At 36.3% G+C, this 14,364-nt stretch overlaps 1 protein-coding gene across 1 annotated transcript; it reads right to left on the reverse strand.

Moving 5' to 3' along the window:
- Positions 1-461: 461 nt before the first annotated feature.
- gucy1a1 (guanylate cyclase 1 soluble subunit alpha 1) lies at positions 462-13,466 on the reverse strand. The gene is made up of 8 exons (XM_044113966.1): positions 12,867-13,466; positions 12,556-12,623; positions 10,953-11,041; positions 10,150-10,865; positions 6,783-7,268; positions 4,472-4,615; positions 2,266-2,420; positions 462-2,008 (listed from the first exon to the last, which is right to left on the reverse strand). The coding sequence occupies exons 1-8, from the start codon at positions 13,104-13,106 to the stop codon at positions 1,870-1,872; spliced, it is 2,037 nt and encodes a 678-aa protein (XP_043969901.1). The 5' UTR covers positions 13,107-13,466; the 3' UTR covers positions 462-1,869.
- Positions 13,467-14,364: the final 898 nt, after the last annotated feature.

A 14,364-nucleotide genomic window follows, 5' to 3' on the forward strand; every position in this document is an offset into this window, starting at 1 on the left:
GTAGGACCCGACCAAGACACAGAGACACAGGTGACACTAAATACACAGAGGGTAATCAGGGAACGAGACACACCTGGGAACTAATCAAGGGGAGACAGGACAACACGGAGACTCAGACACACAGGAAACTTGAAATAAACATACAGAAAAACACGGAACATGACAGAATTAATAAAAAAGGAAAATTTCAGTCTCTAGCTACACAAAGCTGGAAGTGACTTCAAAAGACATATGAGCTGTAACTACAGCTAAAGTATTGGCCCAGTGGAACAAAATACTGTTATTACTTTTATTTGTTAAAACAATTGTAAAACCTTGTATAACTTTACTTCTGCTTTAGCATTATGCTCTACTTACTGCTTATTTATTTAATAAAACCCAAAATATAATTTCAAGAATCTGTTTTATGAGGCTTTGTGCAAACTGTCTAATTTCTTGAGAGAACAAAATTAACCACAATATTTCATGACAATATTTATTGCACTTTGATATATAACAATAATTAAAGCACATTGCTGTGAGTGGTAGAAAGACATTCATTGAACTTGTCCTGTGTTGTATTTCCTCTGTATATTAAAGGTGTGTTTACAACTCATGTAATAAATATGTTACAGATGTGCACAGTAGGATGAGTACAAATGCAAAAGGATACATTATTAGGGAACTAATATGAAGACAATGATTTGTGTCAACAAGCCACACACAGTTAGATAAACACTTCTGTTATTCTGCTAGTGGGAGAAATGTCATTCATATATCACTCTAGTCTATTTTAAAGCGAATTAGAAACTTTATTGATTATATGTGTGATAAAAACATTCTCATCTATTTGGCACATGTTTGTCACGTTCCCATAAGGCACCTTAATCTGTTCTTCATTAACAGAATTTCCTAAAAGTGAATTTTGCATCTCAAATATCCTTTTTGGTAGATATCTTTGAAAGAAATCTTGTCAAATATCTTGTCTTTGTACTTTGGCAGGTAGAATAAATTTGAACAATCACATAATTATATAATCACTATTTTAATGTGTAGGCTTGAATTGGTGCATTGAATTTGTCATGGGTGTCAGAACTCAGATTACTATTAACATTTAGTTTTATTTGAAAGGCACAAAGCCAGTGCAAGTATTTTTATGTGTACTGATGCCATGATTAGCAATTCATTCAAACGTTAAAGAAACCTGCTCACAAACATTAATTGTACGATACCGTCATAAATGTAAATTCATAGATTGTTTTTGCAACTTTGACTGTGTTTTGAAGAAAACATTTTCTAAGTTGTAATTGTAAGTTCAGAAAGGGCTCCATTGCACTTTCCAACATGGGACTAAACAATTCTCATTACAGAATACAAATGACCACACCATTAATTCATATGTGATTGTAAAGCACTTTAAAAAAATAAACAAATGCCACAAAAACAAATTAGATCTTTGACCATTCATAGTAAAGTCTGTAGCTACATCATAAACATCTTTCACAAGTTAATAGTGTGTGTATTTTTGTGCTTTTTTTAGTGTCCATATTTATTAGTTTGTACTTGTGTTAAAAAAGAACAAAACAGTCCCTAAGTCTTGTCTTGACTGTCAGCGTATCTGATGCAAGCACAATTTTTCCAAAGATCTCAAAATGCAGCGATGACTCATTGTGGAAGAAAGATGAAACGGATTTATCTCCACAACAACTGCACAAATGAATAATAGTACAGAAAGGACATGTTTGACAATAAACTGACATATCTATTACTTAAACAGCTGCTGTGATAGTTTTACTTGAAAACAATGAAAGACTCAGAATAAATTATACAATACAACTGTTTTCTTCATGTAACCTTATCTAATATTTTTGGACCTGTAGAAGTTTGGCTTCAGTTTGTCGTCGGATTTGAAACTTTGAAGGCTGCCTCCAGAAAGTAACAAACACCAGGGATGTCTTCTGGGAAGTTGGCCGGAAGCTCCTGTCTGCTCCTGGGAACAAAGAGAAACTCTGGGCGACCTCTCAGTGATCTGGGACGAAGAACATACAAATAAACCATGAGTCTAAAAGCAATGTGACAAATTATTTGACATAAGAGAATATACAGTTCCCTCCTAAAAGTTAAGTATCTTGTCAAAAGCACTTAAAGCTCTTTTTTTTTCTTTCCATGTCTCTAGTAAAAATAAATGATACTACACACATAATTGTACATACAAAGGTAAAAGCAATTACTTCAGGGGTTGCTGTAAGGACTCCATGTGATCATTATTGCTTGTAACGCGTTTACCTGTGCGTTGTAGGGCTGACGTTGATTTTTCTCGGCTGGCTGCATGACTCAAACTTGTTTGCCAATGTAACATTGTTCCCAAAAAGGCAGTAGCGGGGCATTTTCACTCCAACTACACCCGCCAACACTGACCCACTGTGGAGACCAATTCGCATCTGGAAGACAAGAAAAGATAATTTCCTAATTACTGCTTGTGGGCATTTGTACAGTGTCTCTAAGTAAGTATTGGCTTCAACCTACAGCTTTTCGGTTACTTTTCTTTACATTCTATGGTGAGTTGATTTTTTTCCGTACATAAATAACTGTTTGTTTGTTTTTTTTTTATGATGATGAAATAAATTAAATGGAGAGGACCTGAGATGGATGTTGTTTAAACCCAGCCACAGATCTTAATTTTATCGAGACAACACAAATTCATGTTTTCATACAAATACCTTCATTGGAACCACTCTGGCTGTATGTACAGAACCATTTTCCAGCTGGAAGATGAAATAATTACTGTCGAGAAATTCTCCCACCCAAGTTGTGGCTCTCTGCAGCTCTTCCAAATTTATCATGGGACTCTTAGGTCCGTCTCTGATTAAGCTTCTCTTTGCCTCCTCTGTCAGCTTGAGTGGATGTGATGTCTTGACAGGTATGTAGTGGTACCAAGTTTTTTTGGAAATAAAAATAAATTATTTCACTGCAATTGTTCACTACTATGTGTTGGTCTATCACGTAAAATCTCTGAAACAGGGCAAAATGTGCAATGCATTGTATATGAAGAAGCAGATTTTTATACTTTCATCGTAACCAACAGTTTGCAAAGTGATACTTAAGCAGATTAATGTGAAAATGTAGCAAGAATAATAGCCAAATCTTAATAAAGGGAGGGTACATTTGATATAGATTTAAAAAAATGTTTATTTGTTTCATGAAACCGGATAAAATGTTTCAGCTCTCAACGAACATGCTAAATATTTTGAACAGTAGCTATGAAGGTAAGCAGTTTCTTAAATCTCTGACCAATTCAACTTAATAACCACATGGACGTCATGTCCTAGTTAAACTGAAAACGAAGCTCAGATCAGGGCTCTGGGGAGCGATACTGAAGATCAAACAGTATGTTTGAGTTCATGTTTAAGCAGAGGGATGAAGATGGAGTCAGTCAAACATTTCTGTAATTCTCTAATTCTCATTTTTAGCTTAAGTTTAACTTTTGCATTCTCATTTCCATGTTTTTTTTTTTTTTAAATCACTCATCATCCTAACTGTTTAAGGATGTTGGTATGTTAAGTGGACTTCAGAGAGAGTAATCGCAACCATTAAAGAAATGTCAATGGTGACATTTAGGATAAATATGTAGCCTGGGAAGAAGTGAATGTGAGAACCCATGTTTAATTTTTAAAAGGTCTTGCCTCTCCCAGGCCAAACAAAGTTTGTTAATATAATATATGTTGGTGTTATTTTCTAGGACCACACAAAGAAGTGATATGGATAGTTCTTGTCCATGCATTTGGTTGCTGTGATTAGCTGTCTGACTGTGTTTAGACATACAACAGGCTACACTTTGCAGACTTATTACAAAAACAAATCAAACTGAAATATGTGAACTTGCATGTATGATCAATCTCAGATTCTAGTAACTATTATTTCCAGCAAAGCTAATAGGAGTTAGTAGAAATCAATCTCAGGGTTATTTTATGTTTAAATCCCAGAAAAACATATACCTATTGACAACCACCCTAAAGTTCTTAGATATTCTGTCACACTGAAAAATGTAGAAATACAACGTGTTTCATTTGCATTGTTAATAACCGTGGCAAAGTTGATTTTGTTTAAGACAATTGTTTATTAGCATACAATTTTTTCCTTACGGAAAAAAGCACAAAAATGAAAGGCAGAACTCCATTCCATTTTTCAGTGTGAAATTATGTTCCCCATAAAGACAGATTTATTTTAAGGCTTTCAACATGATCTTTACCAGTGGAAGGCCTTACATTTCATAGTTGACCATTGGGAAAACATTGAAAGTATAAATAGCTAATTCAAGATATAATTTAATGTGTTTTTCCAAAACTGAAAGTCTTTCAGTAATAATAAAAACATTTCCAGATCAGAGAAATCTCTGTTTAAAACTCTTCACATGAACACTTTCCAACTTCACTGCAGTCTGCACAATTAGATTTAATGAGGTGTATTACCAAGATTGGTGCTTGACCCTTACCTGTATCGGTTCTCCTGTTGGCGTCATGACTTCGTCTGACAGCTCCATCATTTTCAGAGCCATGAGTGCAATCTGTACTGCATGAGTCTCACTCTCCTTATGTAAGCCACCAGCCACACAATAGGCATCACCAATGGTCTCCACCTGAAGAGAGCCGAAATGCTGTTACAGTAATTCTGGACTGCTCAGCTGAGACAGAACAAAACCTCTCAGCAGGTTTATGTGATCTGCCCAAGCTGAAGTCAAAAGATTATTTGCACAATTATTATTGCTTGGTTAGTTTGATCTTTTCCCCCTTCAAGCTATTCAAGCTATTTCTAAAAACAATGTCAAAATGAAGACAATGTAGCTTAAACACAATGATTGATGTCAAGTGGCTTCTCATCAAAACCATAGCTTCTTGTGTAAAAAAAGGTTGGAATACAGCCAAAAGCAAAACTTTTACAAATAACAGTACTTAATCCTTTGAAATGCTAAAATGCCAAATGTTACTTCTGTCTTTTCTTCTCGTCATTTGTATAAATCTGGTCTTTAGTTACCTGGCCCAGATCAGATAGAACTATTTTAGGGTTATATTCAGAGTGGAAACAGGGAACTTAAGCATCCTCAACCATTGCATTTTACAAGACATTTGACAAATGTGCTTCTCTTTCTGTTTCGCTAGTCTGACACTTTGATTATATTATCCAACATTGCTCCAGGTTACGAGCCGTCAGCAGACTTTACTGTTGTTATAACTAAACTAAGAGTTGACCTTTTAGTCAAAATAGATTTGATCTATTTTTTTCTTTTCTCCCAATTAAATGCTACAACTGATTGAATAAAAATAACCAGAGTAAACCAAAAAAAAAAACAAAAAAACAAAATGCTTTCACATCTAAGCTATTTAAACCAACATGGCCTTATGTGAATTAACAAACTGCATTCACTTGCTAAATCATGAAATGACTGATTAGCCACATTTTCTAATCAGAAAATAATTAGAAAATGTCATTTTCTAATCATTAGGAAGCCATTAGCTAATGGCTTAGCATGGCTTAGCATTTTGCAAGCCATGCTAAGGCGAAATTACTGGTATACTTTCAGAGTCATGATATCCCTTAAATAGAATCTGTGTGGCATCATGAAGTAGCCTAAAATATCTCAAAAAGCAGCAGTATGTCCTGATCAAAGATGTTGAGGAACAGTAGGAAAGCAAAGCTATTAACATTCATCAGTCTGGAAAGGGTAGCAAAGTCCTTTCTAAGAGTTAGGGGCTCCAATGACAAATAGTAAAAACCATTATCCCTAAATGGAGAAAACATGGAAGTTTCCCAGCAGTAACCAGCGTGCCAAAATTACTCTTAAGAGCCCATTGAGGAGGTCACAAAATAACACAGAGCATCTAAACTACTGCAGACTTGATCAGTGATTCAACAGTACCAGAGCGACTGGGAAGCAGTGGCTGACTGCTGACCAAATCGAACACAAAGGTTTGTCTCAAATTTATGCAGCAGGGAAATTATCCAAAGTACCCCAGCACATTCACCTCTAAATGGCTGAAAAACAAAACAAAATTAAACGTTATTGAGTGGAATAACCGCTCTAAAATTTTAATGATATGTTCAAATATGTTGTAATATGGAATTGGCAAAAATGCCCCAATGTGGAGGAATTACACCAATCCTTACAATTACTGCACAGAGATGGAAAAGACCCATTACTTGTTGCCAGTGTAGGTGGAAGAGGAGGTTATAATGTTTTAGGGCCCTGAATTTTTCAGAAAAGACTAAGTTGATTTGTATATAGCAACCATCACTTGAAAACGGGTTTTTGTATTTACTCGGGTTATCTGTGTTTGGAATTAATATTTGCATAAACAATCCAAAACATTAAAATGTTGCAAAAAAAGCAATAACAGAGACAATCAGCAGGCAAACCCTTCCACTGTACCAGAAACAAGAGATTTAAACAGACATGTACAATTACAACAAGCACATTAATTTCTGAACATATTTTTTTAAAGGTAAGTATATCAATTTTCAGACTGAAAAGTGAAGTTATTTGCTTATGTTTACATTCAATTATATTTTCAAAATTGTTTGCAAAACCTGTAGAAAAATGAAAAATTACTTTGCTTTGTTTAATTTTACTTAAAAGTATAAAATATATATTTTTCCAGAGAGCTATCACAGGCACCCATGCGGTGTCTAATCACACTTCTTCTTACAGCTTTTTACTACGCCTTACAAAACAAACATAAACACATTAGAGTTTTATCCACTGACAGCCATCTAAACAAAATAAAAAACATCCTCTTACTTGAGCATACCTTATACACATCCAGCTCTCCACACTGGTAGTCAAACCTGGTGTACAGCTCATTGAGCATGGTGATCACTTGCATCGGTGTACAGACGGCACAAACGGCCGTGAAGCCCACTATGTCAGAGAACAGCATTGTAACTTGATCAAACTTCTTGGCCTGAACTGTTTCACCCTGCCACAGCTGCTGTGCCACTTTGCCAGGGAAGATGCAGTAGAGGAGGTCCACCGTCTTCTTTTTCTCCTCCTCCAGGGCTTGGTGAGCGTGCTCCAGGGCCGCCTTGGCTTTCCCCAGCCTCTTCTTCAAACCATCCTGGGCTTTGGCCTGCTCACCAACCAGGACCACATCCCGAAGTGCATTATGGATAGGAATGTCTGACAGGTAAAGGCCACAGCCCGTTAGCTCCTCCAGCTTGTCTACACACGGTGATCCCAAGAACAAGATGGCATTTGACTCTGAGACGTAAATCATCTGACCTTTAAGCTCCATGAGCTAAGAGGAAAAAGAGAAAGATGATAAAGAGTGACTAAGGAGGAACGTGGTTTACATTTTTGCAAGAGACATATGTAAAGAGCAGTCTGTAAGCAGCGTTCTCAGCAAAGCTCCATGACTTCAGAGGATACATCTACACCCCAAAATGATTAATTTACCTTGTTTATTAAGATTTTAAATATTTTTTTTATTCAACAAATTGGTTTTTAGACTGATATTTCTCAAAAGATAGTTAATAAATGTATATTAGGTTTTTGTGCTGAAAAGCAATCTTTATTTGTCTATATTTCATCTATAAAGTGCAATGTCAGAAGTTGGAATTCCTACTTCGCATGACCGAAACAGATTTAAGTCGACGTCAAGCTGTTAAAATTACTTCCAGTCACAAGACACTTGCTGGTAAAGTAAAAGATTAGCTTAGATTTAAATTTTCAAGGGGTACAAATCATTTTCTGCTCAATTGCAGCTGTGTAAGAAAAAAAAGTTAATTTTTCTCTTTTTCCCTCCATGTATTTAGATTATTTAACATACAATATAAATACACTTCATTTTACAACACAAACATGACAAATTGTAAATTTATAAAACCACAGCTGTATATGGGCGTCTGTCATTCAAGCTGCAACATTAGAGGCCTAAAACCTCGATTTATCTTCTAATTCAAAGAACCTCACCAGGAAGACTTTTTATTAACCGCATCGCAGCATTCCCAGGGAAGATGCCATTAATTCACTAATGAACCGCTGTAGTCCAGACTGATTTTTTTGGCTCAGCAGCATCAAGATGAATTGATGTTATATTTGTTTCAGGCATCAAAAGTGGACATTAATAGTGCCAGTCTGCTGGCTGAATTATGCCTCTGCTTTTCATCCCTCACTAAGGTTGCATTTGCTCTGGTGAAGAATACAGACATATTCTTCTCCTTACAGCCTGTGATGACTTGTAAATGTGCAATTCTTTTATAGGGTGATTTTTCTTGGTTTTCATACTGATGAGAATTTAGATTTTTCCAGTTTAAGTTAGATTTTTTTCAAAGGTTTCTGAGCACATACCAGTGAAAAAGCATGTCAGCAAAATGACAACATCTATAAACTGTGTGCTATGTGGTAGAATTATAAAACTGAACTTGTTGATTTAGTTAATACAAAGGTATGTGTTAAGGTTTGTTATACTTTCTTGTGGGATTCACAGAATTGTCTTCATTTCTTGGTACCCCTGAACTAAAAAGACTCTAAATATATCCATGTTTTCTTGCATTAATCTTACATTGGGGCATTTGCTGCAGTTCTGTTAACAGTGAGGCTTTCAGATTTTATTCCTTCCCATTTACCTCTTTCAGTCTTGTTTGTTACAATTCCACTTGGTTTAAAAATTTTATTTCTGTGACTGTAGATTTAGATTTTCATGAGCAAATATAATCTTGCAGCTATTTTTTGGTCTTTAAAACTGGCATGTCCTCTTGTACTTCCACTGTTGAAGAGAGGCTCAGAGAAAATGAACTTTATAATGCATTTCTTTTTCCTAGAGAACAACTACTATTTCTATTTGAGAACTGATACTCTGATCCAGTTTAATACACAAAGTTGATACGACAATGTCTTGAATTTTGCACAGACAGACTGAAAATTTTCACTTCTAAAAATATCTTTTGTTTTTGTTTTGAATGTCATTGCAAAGTTGCAAAACGATTATTACAATCTAAGCATTAGTTATTTTTGATATGCTCATGTGTGGGTGGTGAAGCAGAGCAGCGGGAGTGTTTTCAAATTGCAACATAATTCAGGTTAATTGTGTCACTTCCACTGACATCGCAGTCGTATTTTTACACCGGGGAGCTGCCGGTAACACAGTATTGACTCCAGATGAAAGACACTGTGTCTGCGCACTCACCCACTCACAGATTTCCACCTGTTTTACACCACCATCACGTTTACTCGTTGATGCTTTTTTTTTTTGTTTGTCAGTGTGACCGATTGCTGTGCACTCTTGCTGAAATAGCACCAGCATGGCTCTGCATTTGATGGGTAAAATGCTTTGGCATTTGCTTCTGATCTCCGCTGGGGGTATAATGTTGATCTCCACCTCGGGACAAGTGTGCTCAAGTACAACACTAATAGGCTTGACTACTTGTAAACAGCTCAATTTTTTTAACACTATGTCTCTTTCCTTTTAATATCAATGTAATCATGAGAAGATTTTCAGCCTCATGAATCAAGAAAGTCCCTGTTTTTTTTTTAGCAGATATACATCAATCAGAATCCTGTGGCCAGTTGCCAAGCTTTAGTTTTTATAAAGCTTTGACCTGATGATACTAAATTTATTGTGTTGTAGTTTCTCTTACAATGTTATAAGAACAGCCTTCAAAATATTCTCTTAAAGTTTTTATTCCTAGTAGCGGTTATTAATTATTTATAATGGGAGAACCATCGTGCCACTGTATGTGATTACATTTTTAAACTACTGTCTTTAGCATCTTAAACTGTCAATTAGCACAGTTAGCAATTCTTAAATTATTGAAAGCGTGATCTCCAGGTATGCACGCTAGAAAATACAGAGCATCAACAAAACCTTAACAAAAATGAATGAGTTTCAACATGAAAAAATACAATATACCTTTAAACAGCTTCTTACATCTCTTTGCTTTATCTGAATTCACTTTACACATCTCACCAATGTTGTAATTAGCTATTTTTGATACTTCTTAGTAATACCTTCCACACCAAGGAGTTTGATTGCTATCATCTACTGCTTTCACTGATCAGAAAAGAAAATATGTTTTTAATTTTGGATGGGACTTCAACTAGTCTGGGCAAATCAAACTAATTCCACTTACCAGTTGATTTCTAAGTGAATCTCTATCATTTAATTCATGTCTACATACCTTCCCTGTGTTGTCTGCAGTAGAAACTCCATGCTTGATCCGAATGATAAATTGTGCATTTAGCATGGTCAAAATACCCTGAAAGGTGCATTTGATCTGTGGAGTGACAATGGAGAAGTATTCTTGGAAGGTTGAAGACCGTCTCTGTCCATCCTTCCTAAACAGTCTCTTTCTGAGCCCATGTCCTATTTGGACTAGAACCATGTCTTGGTCAAGTATCAGGTGGAAAGGGAATATAGTGGAGAACAAGGAAGTAGGGAGGGTCCCCGCTGAGGAAGCCCGGAGTGGACTGGGGCTGAGAGTTTTAGCATCCTTTACTACAACTGTGTACAGGAGACTGGGCTGAGGGCTGGACTGCAGGATGGTGTCTTTAGCATTGGGGGGATCCTTCAAAACATCCACAGTAGTGTTATACAGCAGGCGTGCAGCAGCTTTGATGACACCAGGGAAAAAAAGCTCAGTGGAGGGGCGGGGGTTAAAGAAATAGACAGTAAGCAGGTCCGGATCCTTGTCTAAGCACAGCACCGACGGTTCGTTTACACAATCGTCTCTGTCCAGGTTGGGCGGCACGCTGCTCTGTTTCAACAAGACGTTGAAGCTGTTGAGGAAGTCGTGCAGAGCACCCCCCACCACTCTCAGAATATGCTTGTCCTCCTCATAGCACATATTGAAGATCTCCTCGCCCAGAGCAATTTCCAAAGCTTCCATTGGGATTGCTGTCAAACACATGAGGAGACACAGATGAAGATATGACGCAACCAATCATTGTTGTGTGAGCCATCCTTTGTCAGGATTGTCAGTACCTGTTTTGGTCGAATAACTGTTCATCATCTCAAGCAAATGCTCCAGTTCATCACTGCAGTTCTGGTAGTGAGCACAGCAAGTGGCTGGACTGAAAAGCCCACAGATAACATCAGTTAGTTGTAGCTGTGCTCAGGAAAGCATGTTTTTACCGGCAAGTAAACAGACTGGTGGCCATCATCAAGGTATATAAAGCTTTTAAAACAAAGATTTTCCCTCATACTGTTCCTGTAGTTAGCCATCTTAAGTCTAAGATAAAATGTAGTCTGGGTCATAAATTCAGATGTTTTCAGAATTCAAACAATCGTGGTGTAGAACAGGGGTGTCAAACAATTTTTTATTTTGGGCCACATCAAGATCACAAATGCCTTCAGATGGCTGGTTCTGGCAGAACATATTGATAAAACTACCCACTAACAAATCCTTAAAATATTAATTGATGGATGTCTCAGAATTCAATGAGTACTTCTTGAAATTAAATTATGTTGAACATTCTTACACACCGATTTAATTTAGCAGTGTACAGATAAAATTTGTGTTGATTTGAACAATAAAGTAATATTTTAGTACATAACTATTATCCTGAAAGTTCTATTTATACCCTCGTACTTCTTCTTATGTCTAGAAACTTAATAAACTTTAAACAACTTTAGGTGTTCTTGTTGTTTTGTCAACTGGGAACTGGGAAAGTACGAGTACAAAGAAAGTGCTCCATAATTAACCAGATAACACATGTTAGTAACACCTTTAGTTTTACCCAGAACTGGAAAATTGTAAAATATTTTGAGAAGAATTAACTTGTTTATTTTATCAGTCTAGTTTTTACTAAATATGGAAATAACAATAGACACATGCCATTTCATAACTGTAGTAATCAATGAGATGTTTTATTATTTAGCATAATTATTGCTTTTCTGTTTTACTAAAAAAAAAAAAAAACACTAAATCAAAGCATAGATGTGAAAATACTGTGAATGTATCAAACCTTGTTGTCGTTATGTTATCATTCAAGGTTATCAGATCATGAGAATCTCATACCATTTTGTGTTTACCACTCATACAATAAACACCCTTTCAAATGTTTTTGATCAAATGTTTTTACTATTGAACTCCTCCAAATATTTCATGGCATCTAAGTAGCTGTGGTAACACAGCTTCAAATGTACCAAAACACCTCTGAAACAGTGTAGCAGGTAAGTTAGAGCTAATTGAATGTGAAGAAATAACACTTTCAGATCAACGTCCAATTCTGATCCTATTGAGTGAATAGAGGGTGTGCGTGTGCGTGTTTGTGTTTTAATTTCCTTTAGGTGAAAAAAAGCCATTCCTTTTTTACTCCCAGTATCCATAGCAGCCTCAGTCTGTATCCCTGCTTATTGTTATCATGCTCATTAGAGCCAGTCTGTTAGGGAGACTGACAGGAGGAATTTGTGATGTGTTGGGAAACAGATGATCCAAATGAGCCGCAGCTTCTTATGTCGTGAGAGACAAGAAGCTGTTGAGGTGGATTAGGCACAAAAAAGATTTTTCAGATTGGAATGCATGCAGTGAATACACTCTGCTTTGTTTTTAAAAAATACATATGGAAAAATAAAGGCAAGTTACCTCCCAGAGTCCCTGTTGTGATCTGCTAGTGTCATCATTCTTTGGAGAGCAGTGTGCAGCCTTTGAAACTGTATCACAAAGTGTCCAGCAAGTTAAAGGTTATAAAATGGTACAGACTTGAAATCAACTGATTTAATCATATCTGGATTACAGAATTTTATTATTTATATAAACAGACATTAGGGTTTCTGCTTTTTTCTGTAGAAATGCCACAAATAATAATAAAATTTTTTTTTTAAATAATAAAGAAATTTAAATTTTTCCTGTTTGTTACATGAGACGCAAAATCATGCATGTTTTCATTAAGTTACCTCTGGACATGCCAATTTTCGGATGCTGTCTCCAAGTGTGTGCAGGTTAACTTTGGCTCTGCTTGTTTTCTGTCGAGGTACAGACTGGCTTATTTTTCCATGCACGTCCTTAGAAATAGGCGATAAATCCGCAGCGTCAAGTGAGCGCTCCTCAAAGTCTCCGAGCTCATCGTTTTTGGCGCTGCCGGAGAACGGGCACTCTCCTGATATCTTCAGTTCTTTCAGTTTAGCGCAAAACATCTTCCCCTTTTGTAAGCGAACAATCTTCTAGACGCACTTGAGTATTATCTCATTTCAGAGGGGGGCAGATGTGACCGAGCTGCTGCGCTCTCTGTGAGCATCCCCATCATCTCGTCTTGCTCATCTGGATACCTTCGTACTCCGTCTAGGTGCAAATTCAAATCATCATCACCAAAAGCACATCCCGAGAGCGCATACAATATTCATTGGGAAGCTGCATGGGCAGCTCATGGCAGGGAACCAGCGTTGCCAAAAGCCAATGAGCAAGTAATGAAAAAGAGCGGCAGGCCAATCCATGCGCAAAAGGGGCTGGTGTGGGCTATGAGAGGAACCTATCAGCCATGAGAAATTATTTCCAACCCACTGGTCGCATGCAAGATTTTTCTGTTCTCAACCCAGATGTTCAATTGAACTGGAGGCTATCAAACTGGTAATTATTAACGTAATTGTAGCAGTGTGTTCAGCTAGGTTCAAGATATTATTATTATTATTATTATTATTATTATTATTATTATTATTATTATTATTATTATTATTATTATTATTATTATTATTATTATTATTATTATTATTATTATTATTATTATTATTATTATTATTATTATTATTATTGTTGTTGTTGTTGTTGTTGTTGATCAACTCAGTAATATTTGACTAAACTTATTCCCATTTTGTCACAGTGCAAAAACATTTAATGGGATATTTTAGGGGATTTTATGTGAGCAACATCCTTGTTTCCTTTTATCACAACTGTACTGTGTAATACAAGGAAAGAATAAAAGGTTTCAAAAATCTTTACAAATGAATTCAATAGGTTTCCTCATGAGTCACTCTCATTTTATCAGCCCACCAAATCATTCAAAAATTTGTCTTCAGATATCCCTCAGGTTATGTGTCTTGTTGAGTGGCTCACCAGGTAGGTCGATAGACTTTGATAGAACAGGAAGATAATGAGTTCCTGGTTGCACGCTTGATTCTTCTCAGTCCCTGACAGTTAATAATTATGCATACTTTTATATAGCGTGTTGAGGCCACCACCACCCCTCCCCTATAACACAGATAGACATCACCTTAAATCCATTAAACATTCAAATTTATCCAGATTGGAGTTAAAATATGCTTAAAGAACAATGTGTTCAAAATATTACTTACCTATAGCACTTATGCATACGTTGTAATTTGTTGAGCGGGATATGAAAACATAATTTGCAATTTTGTGAGGTTTGTTAATCACCCTGTAGACAATCTGCCTTTGTGT

Source organism: Gambusia affinis, linkage group LG04, assembly GCF_019740435.1.
Source record: "Gambusia affinis linkage group LG04, SWU_Gaff_1.0, whole genome shotgun sequence".
Taxonomy (NCBI): Eukaryota; Metazoa; Chordata; class Actinopteri; order Cyprinodontiformes; family Poeciliidae; genus Gambusia; species Gambusia affinis.

Coding starts and splice junctions, on each gene's coding strand:
- gucy1a1 (XM_044113966.1), bottom strand. CDS start 13,106: ATGTTTTGCGCTAAACTGAAAGAACTGAAGATATCAGGAGAGTGCCCG. Junction 7,269..10,149: donor CTGCAGACAACACAGGGAAG/GTATGTAGACAT, acceptor TTTTCCTCTTAG/CTCATGGAGCTTAAAGGTCA. Junction 2,009..2,265: donor GTCAGCCCTACAACGCACAG/GTAAACGCGTTA, acceptor TCTTCGTCCCAG/ATCACTGAGAGGTCGCCCAG.